The sequence below is a fragment of the Sceloporus undulatus genome, chromosome 5, assembly GCF_019175285.1.
Source record: "Sceloporus undulatus isolate JIND9_A2432 ecotype Alabama chromosome 5, SceUnd_v1.1, whole genome shotgun sequence".
NCBI classification, from domain to species: domain Eukaryota; kingdom Metazoa; phylum Chordata; class Lepidosauria; order Squamata; family Phrynosomatidae; genus Sceloporus; species Sceloporus undulatus.
Window position 1 is genome coordinate 165,416,282 of NC_056526.1, and position 18,526 is coordinate 165,434,807.

The following is an 18,526-nucleotide window of genomic DNA, read 5'->3' on the forward strand; positions in this document are numbered from 1 at the left end:
GTTTTTGTTTTTTTGCATGAGCTTTTGTGGTATAAACCCATTTCTTTTTTATTTAGTTCCAAGTGGTATTAAGGCCTCTGGTATAAAGTATATTTATATGGCCATGGGAGTGGAATAGACTATAATAGGACCCAGAAAGATGCAAATCATGTTCCTTGCCCTGCATTTTCAAAGGACTGGGCAAGGTTATACAGATCTTTCAGATCTTCACTGTGGTCAGTTAGTGCTGCTGTGTGAAAGCAATAAATCTGCTTACCAAAAATCAGTTTCCCTGAGTTCAAAACTCTTGTTGATTAGATACCCTTTGTTATATGTATATGTAATACAAGGATGCTTGTATTAATACAGTGGCTCTCAAACATTTGTGACACCCTTTGCATCTACATCCAGATGTCCCCCACTTCACATTGTATATGAATAAAAATATTTTTGTTTGTTTGTTGTGCATATTTTAGTTCACACAGTCATGCCTATTCATATTTTAATATCCTGAAAGGAAATAGCCCTCTTTCTCCTCCTGTCTCATGCAAAGGCTTCACGTACCCTCCTTGCTTTTCTCTTCACCTCCAGGACAAAAATCATTTGGGAAGTGGAGGAGGAGGGGAATGAATGGAGGATTGGGGCTTGCAAGTCTCCCATCCCACTTGAGCAACTCTTTTGCATGCCCTGGGAGTCCCGCCCCACAGTTTGAGAACCACTGTATTAATTATTGTCTTCGTTCATACTTCTGCAAAAGGCGAGGAATTTGTGAAAATAATGCAATTCAACTATTTCTCTTTCTAGCCTTCCTTTGTAATTTCCTTGTTCAAGGACAGCAACCTGCTCAAATTAACTTCCTATTATAAAAATGTAGCATATCCATTATAGACATTAAAGCAGGTTGGTGAATGTGGGGCTCTCCAGATGTTCAGTACTTCTAATCCTGACCTGGGCTGAGAGTACGACAGCATCTGGAGGGCCTTGCATTTTCTATCTCAGCACTAAAAGCTAAACCTCAACACATTATACCACTTTGGTCTAATGGTAGTATTAGCTGTGTATCAACAGAAATAATGCTGTCAATTTTAAAGGCAACCCTTCTCTTCATTTCACTAACAACCATTTCCTTAAAATACAGCAATCCATTTTTTTTTATTCTTATCAATGGCTCTTTGGAACACCCGAAACTCTCCTAACTTAAGACCCTTGAGAAGGGATGTATAGCTAATGTGAGAATTATGCAGCTCTTCAGTTGTTGCTGGAAGGCAACGCCCATCAGCTCTAACCAGCATACCCAGTCAGGAAGACTCCTGGAAATTGTCCTACAACATGAAGAGGGCAATGCAGCTCTTTGGTATACAGACACACCTATGTGTGTTGACTAAAAAATAATCTTTGCTGAGTTCAATGACCTGGTCTCCTTATTTACACATGCATACGATTGCAAGCCTCATCATTGGTACTCCAGGAGAACCAGTCCCACAAATCCTCAGGCTGCAAACTTCCTTTGGATTAAAATTCTATTTTATTTCCAACTGAACATGGATAGGATTGGACTGTTCCATGAAAGCAGAGGTGGGAATCATGTGCCCCTCAGATGTTGTGGATTTGTTGCTCCCATCATTCCTCTCTGTTGGCTATACTGGTTAGGGTTGCTGTGAGTTCCCAACAAGTAACATCTGGAGAGTTGTATGTTTCTCATCCTTGTGTTAAACTAATGATTCAACTCTGAGAGTGCATCTACATTGTAGAAATAATGCAATCTGGCACAATTTAAGTGCTGTAGCTCCATTCTGTGGAATCCTGGGATTTGTAATCTTACAAGGTATTTAGTCTTCTCTGGCAAAGAATGCTGGTGCCTAACAAAACTACAAATCCCAGGATTGTGTAGGAGGGAGCCATGATGGTTAAAGTGGTGCTAAACTGCATTATTTCTACAGTGCAGATGCACCCTATGATTATACACGAGTGACACAAGAGTCAACAGAGAACACAAGATATCCAATAGAGTACTTCAAGGATCAGCAAGCCCTCCCCTTCCCCCCCCATCCCCCTTCCAGGACTGAATCCTGGTGCTGGGAAAAAGCAAAGGTGTCAAATCAATCCATCCACCCACAGGACACTGTTGAGCCTACTGACACAAATTTCTGCAAATTAAAGCCATCATGATGTTTTCATGCAGGTTCCATGGCATCTATCCCACAATTGTGGCATGAAACAGAAAGTCCTAAATTGCTTTCAATTATATTTTAAATCCCCTTTAATTAATGTGGCATATTATAATTTGTTTAACTTCGTGATCACATTATAACATTTTGAGATTTTCTTTTCTTTGTCCCTGTTTTATTTTTAAGCCTCTTGTGAGCCACTTTGAGTCCCAATTATAATAAATAAATAAATAAATATATGTGTAAAGTGCAGTTAAAAAAAACCAACAGCCCAAGAGGTTTAATGGAGGAAACATATTCAGGGTAGCTGTGTTGGCCATATAGCACAGTACAATAACATCCATAAAACAGTAATACCTTTATTTGGTTGGCCTGATAAAAGTATCACTGTTTTTGTTTTTTGTTTTGTTTTGGATTTGGGGGATTTAATTCAAGTTTCCTTCCTCAAATTCTAATTGACTACATGGGATTTTAATTGAAGTAGGCATATTTTTTCCCACCAGGCCGTTACTATGTCCAAGGGAGTGAAAACTACAAAAGTAACAACTTGAAAGGATTGTTCCTTGGTGGAGTTCGACTTGTTAAACCGGAATGGTGGGACCCACACCTGGTTAAGCCACATTGAGTAAATGGGCTTAAAGCCAAGTGAGCCAGTTCAGCTGGTTTCGGGACCGCAGCCATAAGCCGGAGGAAGCTGCACACCAGTAAACTAGAAAGTAAAATTGTTTATTACAACTGCTAAATATGTATGCAAAGGGATCTTGTAGCACCTTTGAGATTAACTGAAAGCAAGAAGTTAGTAGCATGAATTTTCATAGACTTGAGCCTATTTCCTCAGATGCTTACATGTAGACTCAAGTTTATGGAACCTCATGCTACCATCGTCTGTTTTTCAGTTAGTCTCAAAGGTGCAGCAAGATCCGTTTGCATATTGACATTTCCAGACTAACAGGGCTATGTCTCTGAATACTGCTGAATATATAACAGAGGAGCAACATTGGTTGTAAGCTCAGACCAAGGCTCAACTAGTGGGAAAGAGCCCTATAAATTTGCTGTGGAGGCCTGGCTCTTCACAACTTGGTCAGAAAGCATGATCACCTACTAATTGCAGCAGGTCAAAGTCCTCTTGGAAGAGGCCAGTTTAATGCTTGGAGAAATTACATTCAGAAGGACTTCCAGCATGCCCCAGTCAGCATAGTGAGTTTTGTTAATCCCCAAAGTGTATTTTCCCCCACACTCAAGATGCTGTAAAAAATCTGATTTCTGTTATTGTTAAAGTGAAAATTAATAAATGTATCAGTTTTAGATAGATAGATAGATAGATAGATAGATAGATAGATAGATAGATAGATAGACAGACAGATGTGTGTCTTCAAGTTGTTCCCAAATTATGGCAACCCTAAGGTGAATCTATCATGTTTTTTCTTGGCAAGATTTGTTCAGAGGTTGGCAGTTGCTATCATCTGAGGATGAGAGAGTGCAAGTTGCCCAAGGTTACCCAGTGGGTTTCATAGCCAAGCTGGAATGCAAACCCTGTTCTCCAGAGTCATAGTCCGATGCTGGTGGTGTAGTGGTTGAAGTGATGGAATATGACTTTGGAGACTTGGTTCAAATCCTGGCTTGGCCATGAAACCCACTGGGTGACCTTGGGCAAGTTACAGTCTCTCAGTCTCAGGGGAAGTTAATGGCAAACCCCCTCTGAAAAAACGTGCCAAGAAAACCCCATGATAGGGTTGCCTTAGGGTTGCCATAAGTTGAAAATGACTTGAAGGCACACAACAACAACAACAACAACAACAACAACAACAACAAATAGACAGTGGCATCTCTAGGGTTGGTGTCACCTGGTGTAATAATTCATGATGTCACCCCCTCCTCCACTGACTTCCTCCCATTTCACACCACACAGAATCCAAAAAATGCTTTTTTGCACTAATATTACTCATCAGTCGTCATTCCCATATACCACTGAAGGTAATCCTAATAGTTGTGACAACTAGCAAAATTAAAATTATACCTTCAAATTACATATCATGTGCACAAAGTAAATATATTTGCATATACATAGTGAAGAATGGGTTACAATGTGATGTTTTTAAAACGAATTTTAAAAAATTAAAATTTCATTTAAAAATGTTTTTTTGAATTTGAAATTTTAATTTTAAAAAATTCTGGCACCTCCCCTTTCTCCTCGCACTGAGCTTCACCACACTCCAACCATATCTTAAAGCATTTTAAAGGGAAGCAAGTGAATGCCACAGACTGTTTCTGCCAAAGGGTAGGTGTTTGAGGAGCAGTGTGTCACCACCACCACCACTTGTTTAGGGTATCTGCTCCCCAACACCCCCTAATGATGCCACTGCAAATAGATATACACATGTGTGTGTGTTGTGTGCCTTCAATTCATTTCCAACTTATGGCAACTGTAAAGTGAACTTATCATGGGGGTTTTCTTGACAAAATTTGTTCAGAGGGGAGTTGCCACTGCCATCCCCTGAGGCTGAGAGCATGTCACTTACCCCAGGTCACCCAGTGGGTTTAATGGCAAAGTGGGAATCGAATTCTGGTCTTCAGTATCTAAGTCCAATTATCAAACCACATACACCTGACATACATATACATAAATGCACACACACATATACATATACATACACACACACACACACACACACACACGAATGACATGGGTATGTGTGCACAGTGGGCCCTCCACATTTGCTAGGGTTAGGGGCAAAGGACCCCCATAAAAGTGGAAAAATGCAAATTAAAAAAAACAACTATGATTTTAACCTGAAAGTACACCTCTCTCGAAATCTCTAGGTCCTCCAGTGCAACTATATAGTCGACTTCTATCAGAAGTTGACCATAGAATCATACTGGAGGACCTACAAATGCCAAGATAATTGTTTTCTGTCTCTTAAGTCTTCCAGCACAACTGGATGGTCTATTTCCAGCAGAGTTGCATGGGAGGACCTAGAGAATCTTAGAGAAAACATATTAATCAAATCTGCAAATACTCAATGCTGCAAATAAAACTGCAAATGTGGAGGGCTGAATGTATATACATATGTATGTATGTACAGTTGGCTCTCCACATCTGCAACTTTGACTTTTGCAGCTTTGATTTAGATGTTCTCTCTAGGAATCTTGAGGTCCTCCAGTTCAACTCTGCCAGAGGTTGACCATAGAGTTGTGCTGGAGAAACTTGAAATTCCTAGAGAAAACACTTCTCAAGGCATTTGTAGGTCCTCTCCGACATGATTCTACCATCACAGCCCAGGATTTCCTCTGCCCCATCCCGGATTCGCCCCTTTTCACTTGGTGTCCCTCACTCCTGGAACCTTCTTCCCGCACAAGCAAGAGCCATCACTTCTTTAACTAGCTTCAAAACTGAGTTGAAAACCATCCTGTTCAGAGTAGCCTTCCCAGGCATTGCATAATTGTCGCTTACTATTTGGTGTTCTTTTGTTGTCTGTTTATCAAACCATTTCCTGTATTGCTATGTACTGTATATGCATTATCCTACTTGAGAGTATGTATTTTCCCTGGAAGAAGATTAACCATCCATTATGAAGCCAAGCCCTCCCTCCAGTCCATCTGCCTTGGTCCAGGCCTTGGAGGTAGAGAGGAACTGCTGGACCACTTACCCTTTCCCGCCACCACTCCCTTCTCCTTCTGTGTCATGTCTTTTTAGTTTGTAAGACCGAGGGCAGGGATCCGTCTAACTAAAAAGATTGCATGTACAGCGCTGTGTAAATTTACAGCGCTTCATAAATAAAGGTTAATAATAATAATAATCAACTTCTGGCAGATGTTGACCATAGAGGCACACTGGAGGACCTGGAAATTCCTAGAGAGGTGTTCTCTTAAGTAAAAAGAATAGTGTTTTGTTTTGGTTTTTTAATTTGCAGTTTCCCCACATTCATGGGAGGTCCTTCATCCCTAACCCGTGAATGTAGAGGGACAACCATCTGTATACATGTGTATGTGGACACACACACACACACACACAGAGTGACATATATGTGTGTGTGTGTGTGTGTGTGTGTGTGTCGGGTATATGCATATATAATATCTGAAGTGTGTGTATGTGTGTATATTGTCAGGTATATACATATATAATATCTGGCGTGTGTATGTGTATATGTGTGTACTCTATATACTTGACTATCAGTCGACTTCATGTATAAGTTGAGGGCAGGTTTGGGGGCCAAGATTATGAATTTTGACATGACCTGTGGATAAATCGATGGTAAAATTTAGGAGCATGTAACAAAGGTTCTAAAAGATGAAGCAAAGGAAAACAATGTCAAAATACTTACAAAATTCCAGCAGGCATGTTTGTGCTAATATTAAAGGCTGTGTGGATGAGTGAGCAGAGTGGGGTCAGTGCTTCCAGGACAGATTACACTTTTGCCTTTCACCAGAGAATGGTCCCTTTTAAAAGTACTGTATGAGTTAAAGTACAATACTTACTTTGACCTGTGGATAAGGCAGTTTTTTGGGGTCAATTTTTGACTAAAATTTCTAGACTTGTACATGAGTATATACAATATATTGTCAGGTATATACATATAGTATCTGATGTGTGTCTGTATATGTGCGTATCTAAAATCTGACTTTGTTGGGAAGCTTTTGAGCTCTGTTTCCTCAAGAGGGCTGGTTGAGGAGGAGGAGGAGGAATATGGGAAAGCTGTGACATCTAGAAAGTTCATCTAGAAAAAACTCAAGAGGTAGCTGTGTCGGCCATTTAGCAAACTCAAACCAAAAATCCACCAGACAGTGGCACCTTTGATGGGGCCAAGCAAAATGCACACTATACATGTTGCAAACTTTCGAAGCCTCACTGGCTCCTTCACCAGGCAAAAGTGTTACAAACTAAACAGGAGGGGGGGGGGGAATTATTATTTAAAAAAATGTCAGGAGCCTGCTTTTTGCTGTTTTCTGTTCTCAGTTCAAATGGTATGGAAGGGCACCTCTTGCAGGTTGCCCCCTCCTCCTTCTGGCCATTGTGGCAAGTGGGAGATGCTCAAAGTCCAGGAGGATTGATCTAGAAACCGATCTGGCTGGGATCAATGAGATGGGGGCAGAGGTTGAGTGGGAGGGAGGATGTCTGAGAGGCAGGCCCAAGGCCATGCTTTCTCCCCGGTGGGGTGATCCCCCACGAGCCCCTCCTCCGGCCCATCCCCAGGAGAGGAGGAGGGGGGGAAGCTGCCCTCCCCTCCCTCTTACTCGCCTGAGCGTGACGTCATTTCATTCATTGCAGAGCCATCCAGACAGCCATCGGGACCTTGGGAAACCGGTGCAAAGAGAGGGGGAGACGCCTTCCCTAAGTCCCACGCTCTCTTGCCTGGTCTCTGTTGGGCTTCTGTTTTATCTCATTTTTTAAAAGGACCGAGCCTTTGCATCCAGTGTAAGGCATCGCCTCTACACAGGTCCCTTTTCAAAGGCATCCTTCTCCCCCCCTTCTTCCCAGATCAAGGTGGTATGGTCCTTTTTTTGGCATCCCTCTGGGAAACCTGTCTGCTTCATCGCCTGCAGACCACGAGGCCCGGCTAGAGTCTTAAAGCTCGCCAGGTTCAAGGGAATCAGCTCTCTCTGCTTTCCCTAAGCCTGCAGCCAGAGAAGGGAATTCCCTCATTTTCCAAAGCAAGTCTTTTAACTGCAGACACTCCACTACGCAAGCCTTTGCTCCTGGCATTAAGAGCAGTGGTTCTCAAACATGGGTCCTCCAGGTGTTTGGGACTCCAACTCCCAGAAGCCCCAGACAGCTTGGCTCACAGGAATTCTGGGAGCTAATGTCCAAACATCTGGAGGCAAAAGTTTGGGAATCACTGCTTCAGCACCAGTTATCAGTGGAGGCACTTTCCACAGAAATCAAGTCACCACAGTTCATTTATGAATCTCCTTCGTTGATGGTGAACCATGCAGTGGCTCATGCTCTAGTGAAGTGGTTTCCTCCAGATGTTTTGGACTTAAGGTCCCAGGAGCCTGAGTTTTCGTTGCCAACAGTCAGGAATTCTGGGAGCTGAAGTCCCAAGCAGCAGGAGGACCAGAGTTTTGGAACCACTGCCTCTAGTGCAATTGTTCCCAAGCTTTGATCCTCCAGATGGTTTGGACTACAGCTCCCAGAATTCCTGACTGTTGGCCAAGCTAGTTGGGGCTTCTGAGAGTTGATGTCCAAAACAGCTTGAAAACCAATGTTTGGGATCGCTGTCAATTCAGTAACCCCAGTGCAAAGCCATTCCTGTTGCCTGAGCAGATTTGTACTGGACCAAAATTGGTACCTCTCCAAAGTGAGCCTTTTCCTGTTTCTGCTGAGCTTGCCTTAGAATCACTTGTTGCAATCCTTTGGATTAGTTCCAGAGTAAACCCACTGAATCATCTGTTGAATGCTGAGTTGAGACATAGGTAACTCCAGTTGATTCAGTGGCTCTACCCTCCAAGTCATTTCCAATTTATGGCGATGGTAAGGTGAACCTATAATAGGGTGTGTTTTTTTTGGGGGGGCGGTGGCAAGATTTGTTCAGAGGAGGCTTGTCTTTGCCTTCCCCTGAGGCTGAGAGTGTGTGATTTGCCCAAGGTCACCCAGTGGGTTTCATGGCTGAGCAGGAATTAAAGGCCCTACTCTAGTCAAGAGTAATAATTGGATTTAGACCATTTTCATTTAAGTGTCTAATAAACATTTCAACATGCTTATGTCTCATTTCCCCACCTGAATAGTGTCAGTTTTGCAAATTGTGTATTTTCCCCAGCTGCACATTTTGTCCTGCTCTCCATCTCTGCAGGCTAGTGTGGTGTAGTGGTTTGAATGTTGGGCTATGGCTATGGACGGCCAGGGTTCGAATCCCCACTCGGCTATAGAAACCCACTGGGGGACCTTGGGTATGTACACTCTCTTAGCAAATAAAAGCAATGGTAAACTCCCTTCTGAACCAATCTTTCCAAGAAAACTCCATGATTGTTTCAATTTAGGGTCACCATAGGTCAAAAGGACTCGAAGGCACATGCGCACATACCTAGGGATTCTTTACTGAGTTGTGATGACTTTCCTTTGTACAAATACTGTCCACTTGCTCCAGCATTATCTAACATTCTGATTCCATTTGGATGTCTCTGGATGCTCCTTAAGAGATTGGGATAATGGCCTTCCTTTGCTAATTGTCCCTAGTGTTTAAAAATATGGTTCTGTACACAGAGGCTAATTTATTTATTCAAAGTACATACAAGTTGTCTCTTCAAAGTCCTATTCTGCCACTTCATCATGGCATGGAGATGAATCTAATTAGGCCTTGAAGCCAAAGCCACCAGGAAACAACAAGCTCTCATAGGCCCTACTAAACTGGGAAGCCTTTTGAACAGAGCCCAGTGATGCTATCTAAGAACTAGCCTAGCTAAGCACAACGAGGCTCTTCATCACCAGTTCTTCACCAAATTGGCTTACTCAAATTGAAGTAAGCTGACAAGTGTGAAATATAAATAACAAATGTGAATTATTTCTGAGCTGCATCAGAAAAGGACTACCTGAACTAATGAAATCAGATTTTGGAGCCAAGCCATTGCACAGCAGCATAAATTTATTATTTATTGGTTATGTATATATCCTATCTTTGCTCCATGAATGACAGATTGGTATATTAAGAAGGTTATTTACATCTACAGAGATGTATGGGACAAACATAAATTCTCTTAAGAAAGGCAGAGGTTAAAAATGTTTTAAGGACTCTCTTGAGTCAGAACAATATTAACTGATTAAAAGAAGCTAACAGTTGCCAGAGGAATGTTTACAATTGTGGGTACACCAGTGAGATGTGCCTATTACTTATATTCACCGACTTAACCAATTTTCTTGCAGTAGATCAAACGCAGGACTTCTTATCAGAGAAGGTAGACCATGGACAAGGTCACTGGGGTGAAGATGATCCTTAAAGAACCTGCTCTCAAACCATTTGGGCTTTAAAAATTAGCACAAGGGCACTGAACTGAGCCTTTTAAAAATACTAGTAGCCACTGCAATTGATGCAAAAGTAGTTGTGCATGGTCAGTCTATCTTGGATTTTACTATGTGTGCCTTTTATTATATAGATAGCTATAGAGATTACTGCACTACACTCTTATAGTGCTACTATTCCACTTTTACTGCTCTGGCTGCCTCCTATTGCATTCTGGGATTTGCAGTTGAGGGAGGGGCATTTAGAATTCTCAGCCAGAGAGCTCTTAGGCCTCACTGAACTACAAACCCCAGAATGCTACAGGAGGCACCAGATCAGAAAATTGGAATAGCAGCACTATAAGAGCGTAGTGCAATCATCTACTATATTTTGTACCACATGAACTATGGCATCAATCACTCATGAGGTACATTGAGATAAGCTAGTGTGAAGATAAGTAATGTATAGTTAAACTGAACTAGGACCTCCTGCTGCAGCTGGTAAACAAGACCAAGTTGATAGCAAACACTCCTGCCTCTTGTATGAGAAAAGCCAACTTTGGTTACATGGCCACCAGTCCTCTTAAGAAAAGGTAGCAATATAAGAAAAGGCAGCAGTAAATGCCATGGGAAGGAACCCATATACTCCATCTGTTGTGATTTGGCAGGGACAGTCCTGATTAATCCTCTGTCATCCCACTTTTTTCAGATGGTTTTAAAATGTCCCAGTTTCTCTCTTATTCTCCCACTTACTTCAGTTGATCCAAACTGAGTTCAGTATACAAAAGTAGTTTGACTCAACTCAGTAAGGGGAAGAGGAGAAGAGAGGAGGAGATGGAATCTTGCCCTTCCCAGTAGGCACAGCCCAAAGCAACCTGTTGCAGCATCTCCTGGTTTGTGTGTTCTTCATTAATAACCTTTTGGTGTCATGATCACACTCTCATGCAGCTTGGCCACAAATGTCTCAGTTTTAATCTCTGAAATGTTGGAAAGTATGGAAATCAAAGCCAACCCTGAGTACCTTTTGAGAATGATTATCCAAAACAATGGGTTGAGTCAATTCCACACACCACCTCCACTGTCTTTTGAAAAACGGAAGTGGAGGTAAATCTTCCAGATGTAAGAATAATGGTGTGACATTGTGTGGGCTGAGAAGAAAAAGAAACAATCCAATAAAATCCTAGAATGAGACAGCATTCTTCATATTCAATTGTGTCAAATAGCTTAACAGATAGATGAGCTACACCCAGTAATTTATTATCAAACTTGCATCATACCAGCATCAAAGATCCATACAACAAGAAATAAATTAGAGGTTTCACATAAGTGGGCCACACTCATTCAAACAGACATTTAAAAACTTGCATCAAGTGACTTTTGGAGTATTTTCTCAGTCCACTGGCATTTCACTGTATTTCAAAGGTTAAAAATGCTCCAGGTCCATAAAAAGGTTTGTGAATTTAGACTGAAGGCTACTTCACATTTACCCAAAAACCCAGAGCCAGAAACATGTGTTCATGTGAGGTATAAAATCTATTTTGAGTAGTTGATAAGACTTCCTTTTCTATTTAAATAGAAATGAAATCAACATGTCCATCTATCTATCTATCTATCTATCTATCTATCTATCTATCTATCTATCCATTCATGGATGCATGCATCCACAGCTACGCAGTAACAGAACCTAGCTATGGATAGCTTCAGCATGTCATTATATTCAGTACTTTAAAAGTCAATTTCCAAGCTCTGTGTGAAGAAGATAGAAATATTGTCTCCACACCAGGACATTATCTCTAAATGGACCTTTTTCCAACCTATAAAGGTAGCTTAGAAAATGTAATAGATGCTACACTTTCCCCCCAGCAAGAATCATGTATGTTCATACAAAAGCCATCTGAAGCTAAATAAAATACAGTAATATTCTTCAGCTCAGATATTAAACTTTAACGAGCTGTACTGTAGTGTTATTGCAAAAAAAAAAAAGCAACCCAAAAACATTTGTTTATTAACATATTTCCCACTCCGTATCACAAGATCTCAGGGCAGTATACAAGTAACATCAATATACTGTAAACAGGTTAAAACAATTTTAAAAAATAAATATAATTTAAATAGACTAAAAGCATAATAAACATGCCAACACATTAAAAGAAGTTTAAAAGGTTCAAACAATTTAAAAACATGTGCAAATCATTTTGAGGTAAATCAGGCTCAAAGGCTTCAACAAACAGGTTTTTATTTGGTGTCTAGGTGAAACCACCATTGGTACCAATTGGGCTTCCAAGGAGTGGGCATCCACTCAGACACAACTGAGGAGGCTCTCTCTCATTTACTCACACAGTTTATTGACCTAACTGGTGGGAGACAGAGCAGACCCCATCCCAGCAAAGCATGAAGAAAGCAAAATCATGATTAGTTACTATCTACTGTTGAATTTGCATTCACTTCCATTAGCCATCCTTTCCTACCAGTCCTGGTGGGTATCAGCTATCATGGCCTACAGTACAGCAGTTGATTACCTTCTACCCCATCTCAACAAGACAATGGTGTTGTAGTATCTTTGGATTCCTCTTTGTTGTTGTGTGCCTTCAAGTCAACTACAAATTATGGAAATCCTATCCTAGAATTTTCTTGGCAAGATCTACTCAGAGAAGGTTTGCCATTACCTTTCTCTCCTAGGTTGAGAAAGTATCAGAAAGCTCAAGGTAAGGTAACCCACTCAGTTTCTATGCCTGAACTTGGGTTTGAACCCTAGAATCCTGGCAGCACTCAAGCCAGAGCACCATTAGTTCTCATCCTTTCGTCCTCCAGCTGCTTTGAACTTTAGTTCCTAGAAATCAACATAGCTTATGGCAATGGATTCTGAGAGCTGAAGCATAAACATCTGGAGACCCAAAGGATGAAAACCCCTACATTGAAGCATGCTGGCTGTCTTTGGATTCCTCTGCCCTTCTTCTGTTGATCTGTAGCCATTAGCATCCTCTGCTTAATGTATAATGTCACTTAATGCTTAATGCCACTGAGCCTGGATTATAGCACAAAGCAATATATGTCTATTGACTTCAATGAGATTTATCTTTTACATGGATGCATGCAGTTTTTAAAACTTTTTGAGTTAATTTTATAATTGGAGTTGTGTTTCAGAAAATGGAGTAATATAACACGGTTCAGGTAATGGCTCATGCTATGTCTTGTCCTGTGTTGTGCCTTTTGCAGTGATGCTGAGATGGACAGTAAGATTTGTGAACCGGCATTTTGTGATTTGTAAGACAGCATTCAAGGTTGTTGTTGTTTTTCTACATGACAGTGACTAACAGGTAACCATTTGTTACCTTGAAGAAACAGGACAATAACTAGTTACTTTTAAAAACATTAAGTTGGAGTGGTAAATACACATAGGTTGTTCTGGAACTATAAAGGGAACTGCTTGCTTTTGGAAAGTAGCTTCCCAATCTTTAGAGAGAGAGAAAGAGAAAAAGATTGGTTGGTCACGTATTTCTTTCATAGAATATTGATGGTACAAGCTGTTCCATTAAATCATCATCATAATTGAAAAATTCCTACTACACTTGCGCAGGGCAAAAGCAGAGAGAGCAAAAGAAGGCAAATAGAAAGGAATGTTTACATCTTGTTCTGATAATAATAGCACTTGTATTATTCTCTGTATTTCAGAGGTGCAGCTAAGGTAGGCCTTTGGAGCCAAAGTCCCCAGAAGCCTCCAGGACAAATGAGCAGCAGCAACAAACACGTCTGCCATCAGCACCTGGGCCAGCATGGGCTTGCTGGAGCCTACTGATATTGACCATGCCCACCACAGTGCTTAAGTGTGCTGATATCCAGTTAAAGGTGTTTAGAGTAAATGTAATAGAAAGAAAACCCATTCTCTTTATTTCTGTAGTCATTTTGGTGATATAGTTTTGAACAAAACTGCATATGCTCAGAGTATTCCTTTTTCAAAGGTAAAAAAAAATCCCCACCCTACCTCATCAATATACTGTATAAGGAATGTAAAAGCAGTTCAAAAGCCTGAAACAAATTGTTGGTAAGGTGAAGAGGGGAATGTTTTGTTTTGAAGTCTGCTTGGAGTTTATCAGACAAGGGAAATTGGAAGTATAATCCAATGGCAATCTGAACGCAATCATGGGGTTTAACATTATTGCGTGATAAACTACCACATGCAATTTCGGGCAATGGCAAGATATTTTCGGGCAATGGGAAGTCAGTTTGAATGAAATTTGAATTCATGTAAATTTGCTGAACTAGCAAATTCACGTGACTGCGTTCTGGCCCCACTTTCTTTTCATTCGAAATTAAGAGAAATTCCTCCCGTGTGATAAACTTCCTTGAAGGGCAATACAACCATTAAGTCCCAGGCTTCAAACTGGGCACTGTCAGCATCACTTTCAAGCCTTGTACAAGAGTGGGGAAATTTCCTGCAGAGTATTGCAAGTCCTTAACTGAGGTTATTTAGTTGGTTGATTTCTTTCAGCATAATCAAAAATTAACTCACCTCATAGTGAAGAAAGCAGAAAGAAAGAAAATCAACTCATTTGAGATGTGGTGCTGGAGATATTGCGGACAGACAATAGGACAGACCAATGAGTCCCAGAACTCTCCCTGGAAGCCAAGATGACAAAACTGAGGTTGTTATACTTTGGACATATCATGAGAAGAGATGACTCACTAAAAAAAGACCATAATGCTAGGAAAGGTAGAAGGTAGCAGAAAGAGAGGAAGACTGCTCACCAGATGGCTAGACTCAATCAAGGAGGCCACAGGCATGGATTTGCAAGGCCTATGAAAGTACAAAGAATGAAGTGCAAAGGCAAGCTTAATGCAGAACATAAAGAAAACAAAGATAATGACCACAGAGGACCTCAATATATTCAACCTTGACAAGAAGGAAATCCAAATAGTAACAGAGTTCCTGTACCTTGGATCAAACATCAATCAGGAAGGAGACTACAAGAAACCAGAAGACTAGAAATGGGAAGGACTGCTATGAAAGAACTAAAGAAGATCCTAAAGAGCAGATATATAAAACTGAGCATTAAATTAAGAATTGTCCAAGCCCCTTCACCATGTATGGATGCAAGAGCTGGACAGCGAAGAAAGAAGACAGTCTTGTGCTGGCAGGTCTTTGTGAACTGAGAAGGACTGGGTTTTTAACATTGTGTCATGTTATAAATTTTAATGGTTTTAATTTTAACATGTTATATTTTAATTTATAACTGTTTTAACTCTTAAAATTGTTTAATTGTTTTTTTAAATTTTATATTTATCTATTTTATTTTATTTATTTATTTATTTTCCCCATAGTTTATTTATTAAAACACTAAATTAACATCATTCAAATAAAATTTACAGATTTCTTATTCAGTTACAATCTTCCCATAAGTCCCATAAATTTGCTTCCAAATTTGTCATCCATTCTTTTCCCTCTTCTATCTTCCACTTCATTCTTCCTTTCCCACTTCTCTTTCATTTCTTTCCCTTCTTTCATAATCTCCTCTTACAAACCCCTTTCCCATTCATCTTTCACTTACTCCAATCATCTATCACCTACTCTCACCTTCTTCAACTTCCTTTTCCCATCTTTCCATACATACTGTATCTTCCAACATCCTTATACACTCATCCCTCCACTTTCGCTGGGGTTAGGGGCACAGGAGCCCTGTGAATGTGAAAAAAATGTAATTAACAAAAATTCAATGTTTCTACCTGAGAGAACACCTCTCTGGGAATCTGTAGGTCTTCCAGTTTAACTCTGTGGTCAACATCTGCCAGACATTCAACACAGAATTGCACTGGAGGAGCTACAAATGCCTAGTGGAGTGTTCTCTCTAGGAATCTCTAGGTCCTTCAGTGCGACATTTAGTTAAAGTTGACCATAGAGTTGCACTGGAGGATCAAGATATTCCTAGAGAGAACACATTAATAAAACCTGTGCATAATCACAGCCACAAAAATCAAAGCCCCAAATGTGGAGGGACGCGCGTACTTCGGCTTTACCACACTGGATTATTTATGTTACATTCCATTCATCATTAAGTCATGGCCAGCATCCATAGTTTTTTGTGGGTTTTTCAGGCTATGTGGCCATGTTCTAGAAGAGTTTATTCCTGATGTTTCGCCAGCATCTGTGGCTGGCATCTTCAGGGAATGCTGGCATGGATGTGACTGGGGTATATATATATACTGTGTGACCCTGGGTAAGGAGGAGTGATTCTCATGTTAATCTGTGTATTGCTTTGTTATTGATGGCAAGGCCTCTGGGTGGGAGGGTATGCAAAGAGGATGATTAGTGTCTGTTTAATTAGTGATCATTGTCTGCTGGGAAAACCACTGACTCTGGCTGGTTTTTCATTTGCAATTGCTGAGTCCTGATTTTGCTGTTTTCCAGGACTGGTAGCCAAACTTTGTTCATTCATCCTTCTCACACTTTAACTTCCCATGTACCTTTGACGTGATAAACCTTTATACAGCTAGCTGGATATTTTCCTCCTGATTATTTCCTTTCAATTCAGGGACGTAGCTAGGATTTTAGGAAGGGGGGGGGGGTCCAGGGTAAGTGCCGCCATTATAATGGGGCTTGGGTGAGGCGGCGCAGCAGCACGCACCATTCATTATTCTTATGGAAGGGGGGGTCCGCACCCCAAGAACCCACCCCCCCTTGGCTACGTCCCTGTTCAATTTAGTCTCGATCTATTTATCGATTTTAATCGTCTTGGACTGTTTTTCAATGGCATGGTTTTAGAGTTGTGGTTCGCCGCCTTGAGTCCCTATGTTGGGAAAAAGGCGGGATATAAGAATATAAAATGATGATGATGATGATGATGATGATGATGATGATGATGATGATGATGATGATGATGATGATAGGCTCATGGGAGGCAGGTTCACACAGCCCCAGCCCCAAGTCCTTGGCATGAATGGCTGTGGGAGAGGCCCAGGACTTGGAGGCAGGGACACTAGGACCGCCTCGACTCCCTTCCCCGCCCAAGAGTGGATTGCAGAAGCTGAAAGAAGGAGGAGGAGAGAGCTCCAGAACACGAGAGGAGGTTATAGGAACAGCAGACAGAGAGAGGAGGGGAAAAAAGGAAGGGGAAAATAGAAAAAGCAATGCTCCAACGAGGCTATAGCTGAGAGAGAGAGAGCCAAGCAGATCGTGGGAGGAGGAGAAGAAGAAGAGGAGGAGGAGGAGGCAACCTCTGGCCAAGCATCCATTCCAATTTATATATATATATATATATATAGTCCATTCAAAGGAGACGATCTCCTCCCAGCTCCTCCTGCCTTTGCTGCCTCTCCCTCCCGATCGGTCCAATGAACATGTCAGTGTTGACTTTGCAAGAATACGAATTCGAGAAGCAGTTCAACGAGAATGAAGCCATCCAGTGGATGCAAGAGAACTGGTACGAGGGGATGGGGAAGGAGGGATCGGGCTGTGTGTGTGTGTGTGTCTGGGGGTGTGTGTGTCTAGGGGATCGGGGCTGTGGGTCTGAGAGAGTGTGCCTCTGGGCCAGAAAGTGTGCCTCGATGCGCGCGCAGACGCCCTGCCCAAATCTCTCTCTGTGTGTGTGTGGGGGGGGGTCTGCAGATCTCCCATAGGTAGGTGATGGATTTCGTTTGATTTCAGTTATTTTATTTCCCCCATCCCTCCTTCCCTCCTTCCTTCCTTGACCTGAATGGGTCCAGTGTTGGGAAAGCTGGCCCAAGGAGGCCGAAACAAGGGCCCCGCTGTCTGTCTCTGGAAGGAAAGGAGAGAGACCCAGAGAAAGAGAGAAAAATTATATAAGGAGAGAGCATGCCTTCTTCCTTGCAAAGCCTTTCTCTTGCTCTCCATCTTTCTGGGTGAATGGGATTGCAAGGGTTTTCCGGAGAGCAGCTTCGAAGGAGCGGCTGGTTAGGATGAGGGGGATGGGGATGGATGGATGCATTATTATCATCATTATTAATATTATTATTATTACTACTGCTACTAGTACTACTTAGTAGTAGGCCCTTAGTATCCGCCGGGGTTTGGTTCTTGGATCCCTCGCGGAGATCTAAATCCTGGGATCATTGGGATCCCTGCATTAGTGAATGGGATCCCACATTCAAAAGCTAATTCATATATTATTATTATTATTATTATTATTATTATTATTGCTGCTGCTGCTGCTGCTGCTGCTGCTGCTAAAGATCTAAAGCATCAGTGGGATCTCACAATCAATGGGATCCCACAATCAAAAGCTAATTAATATAATAATAATAATAATAATGATGATGATGATGATGATGCTACAGTGGGCCCTTGGCATCCACTAGGGTTTGGTTCCAGGAGTGGATACTAAAATCCAGGGATCAATGGGATCCCAAAATCAAAATTTAAATTTGTTATGATGATTATTACTATTACTACTAGTACTACTATAATGGGCCCTTGGTATCCAGTGAGGTTTGGTTC

At 41.4% G+C, this 18,526-nt stretch overlaps 1 protein-coding gene across 1 annotated transcript in view; it reads left to right on the top strand.

The window, feature by feature from the left end:
* Positions 1 to 17,119: 17,119 nt before the first annotated feature.
* ELOVL6 (ELOVL fatty acid elongase 6) overlaps positions 17,120 to 18,526 on the top strand; it is a 107,911-nt gene continuing 106,504 nt past the window's right edge. The window contains exon 1 of the mRNA XM_042470133.1: positions 17,120 to 17,492. Within this exon, the coding sequence (XP_042326067.1) occupies positions 17,404 to 17,492 (89 nt within the window). The 5' untranslated portion in view covers positions 17,120 to 17,403. The remainder of the gene's footprint in view (positions 17,493 to 18,526) is intronic.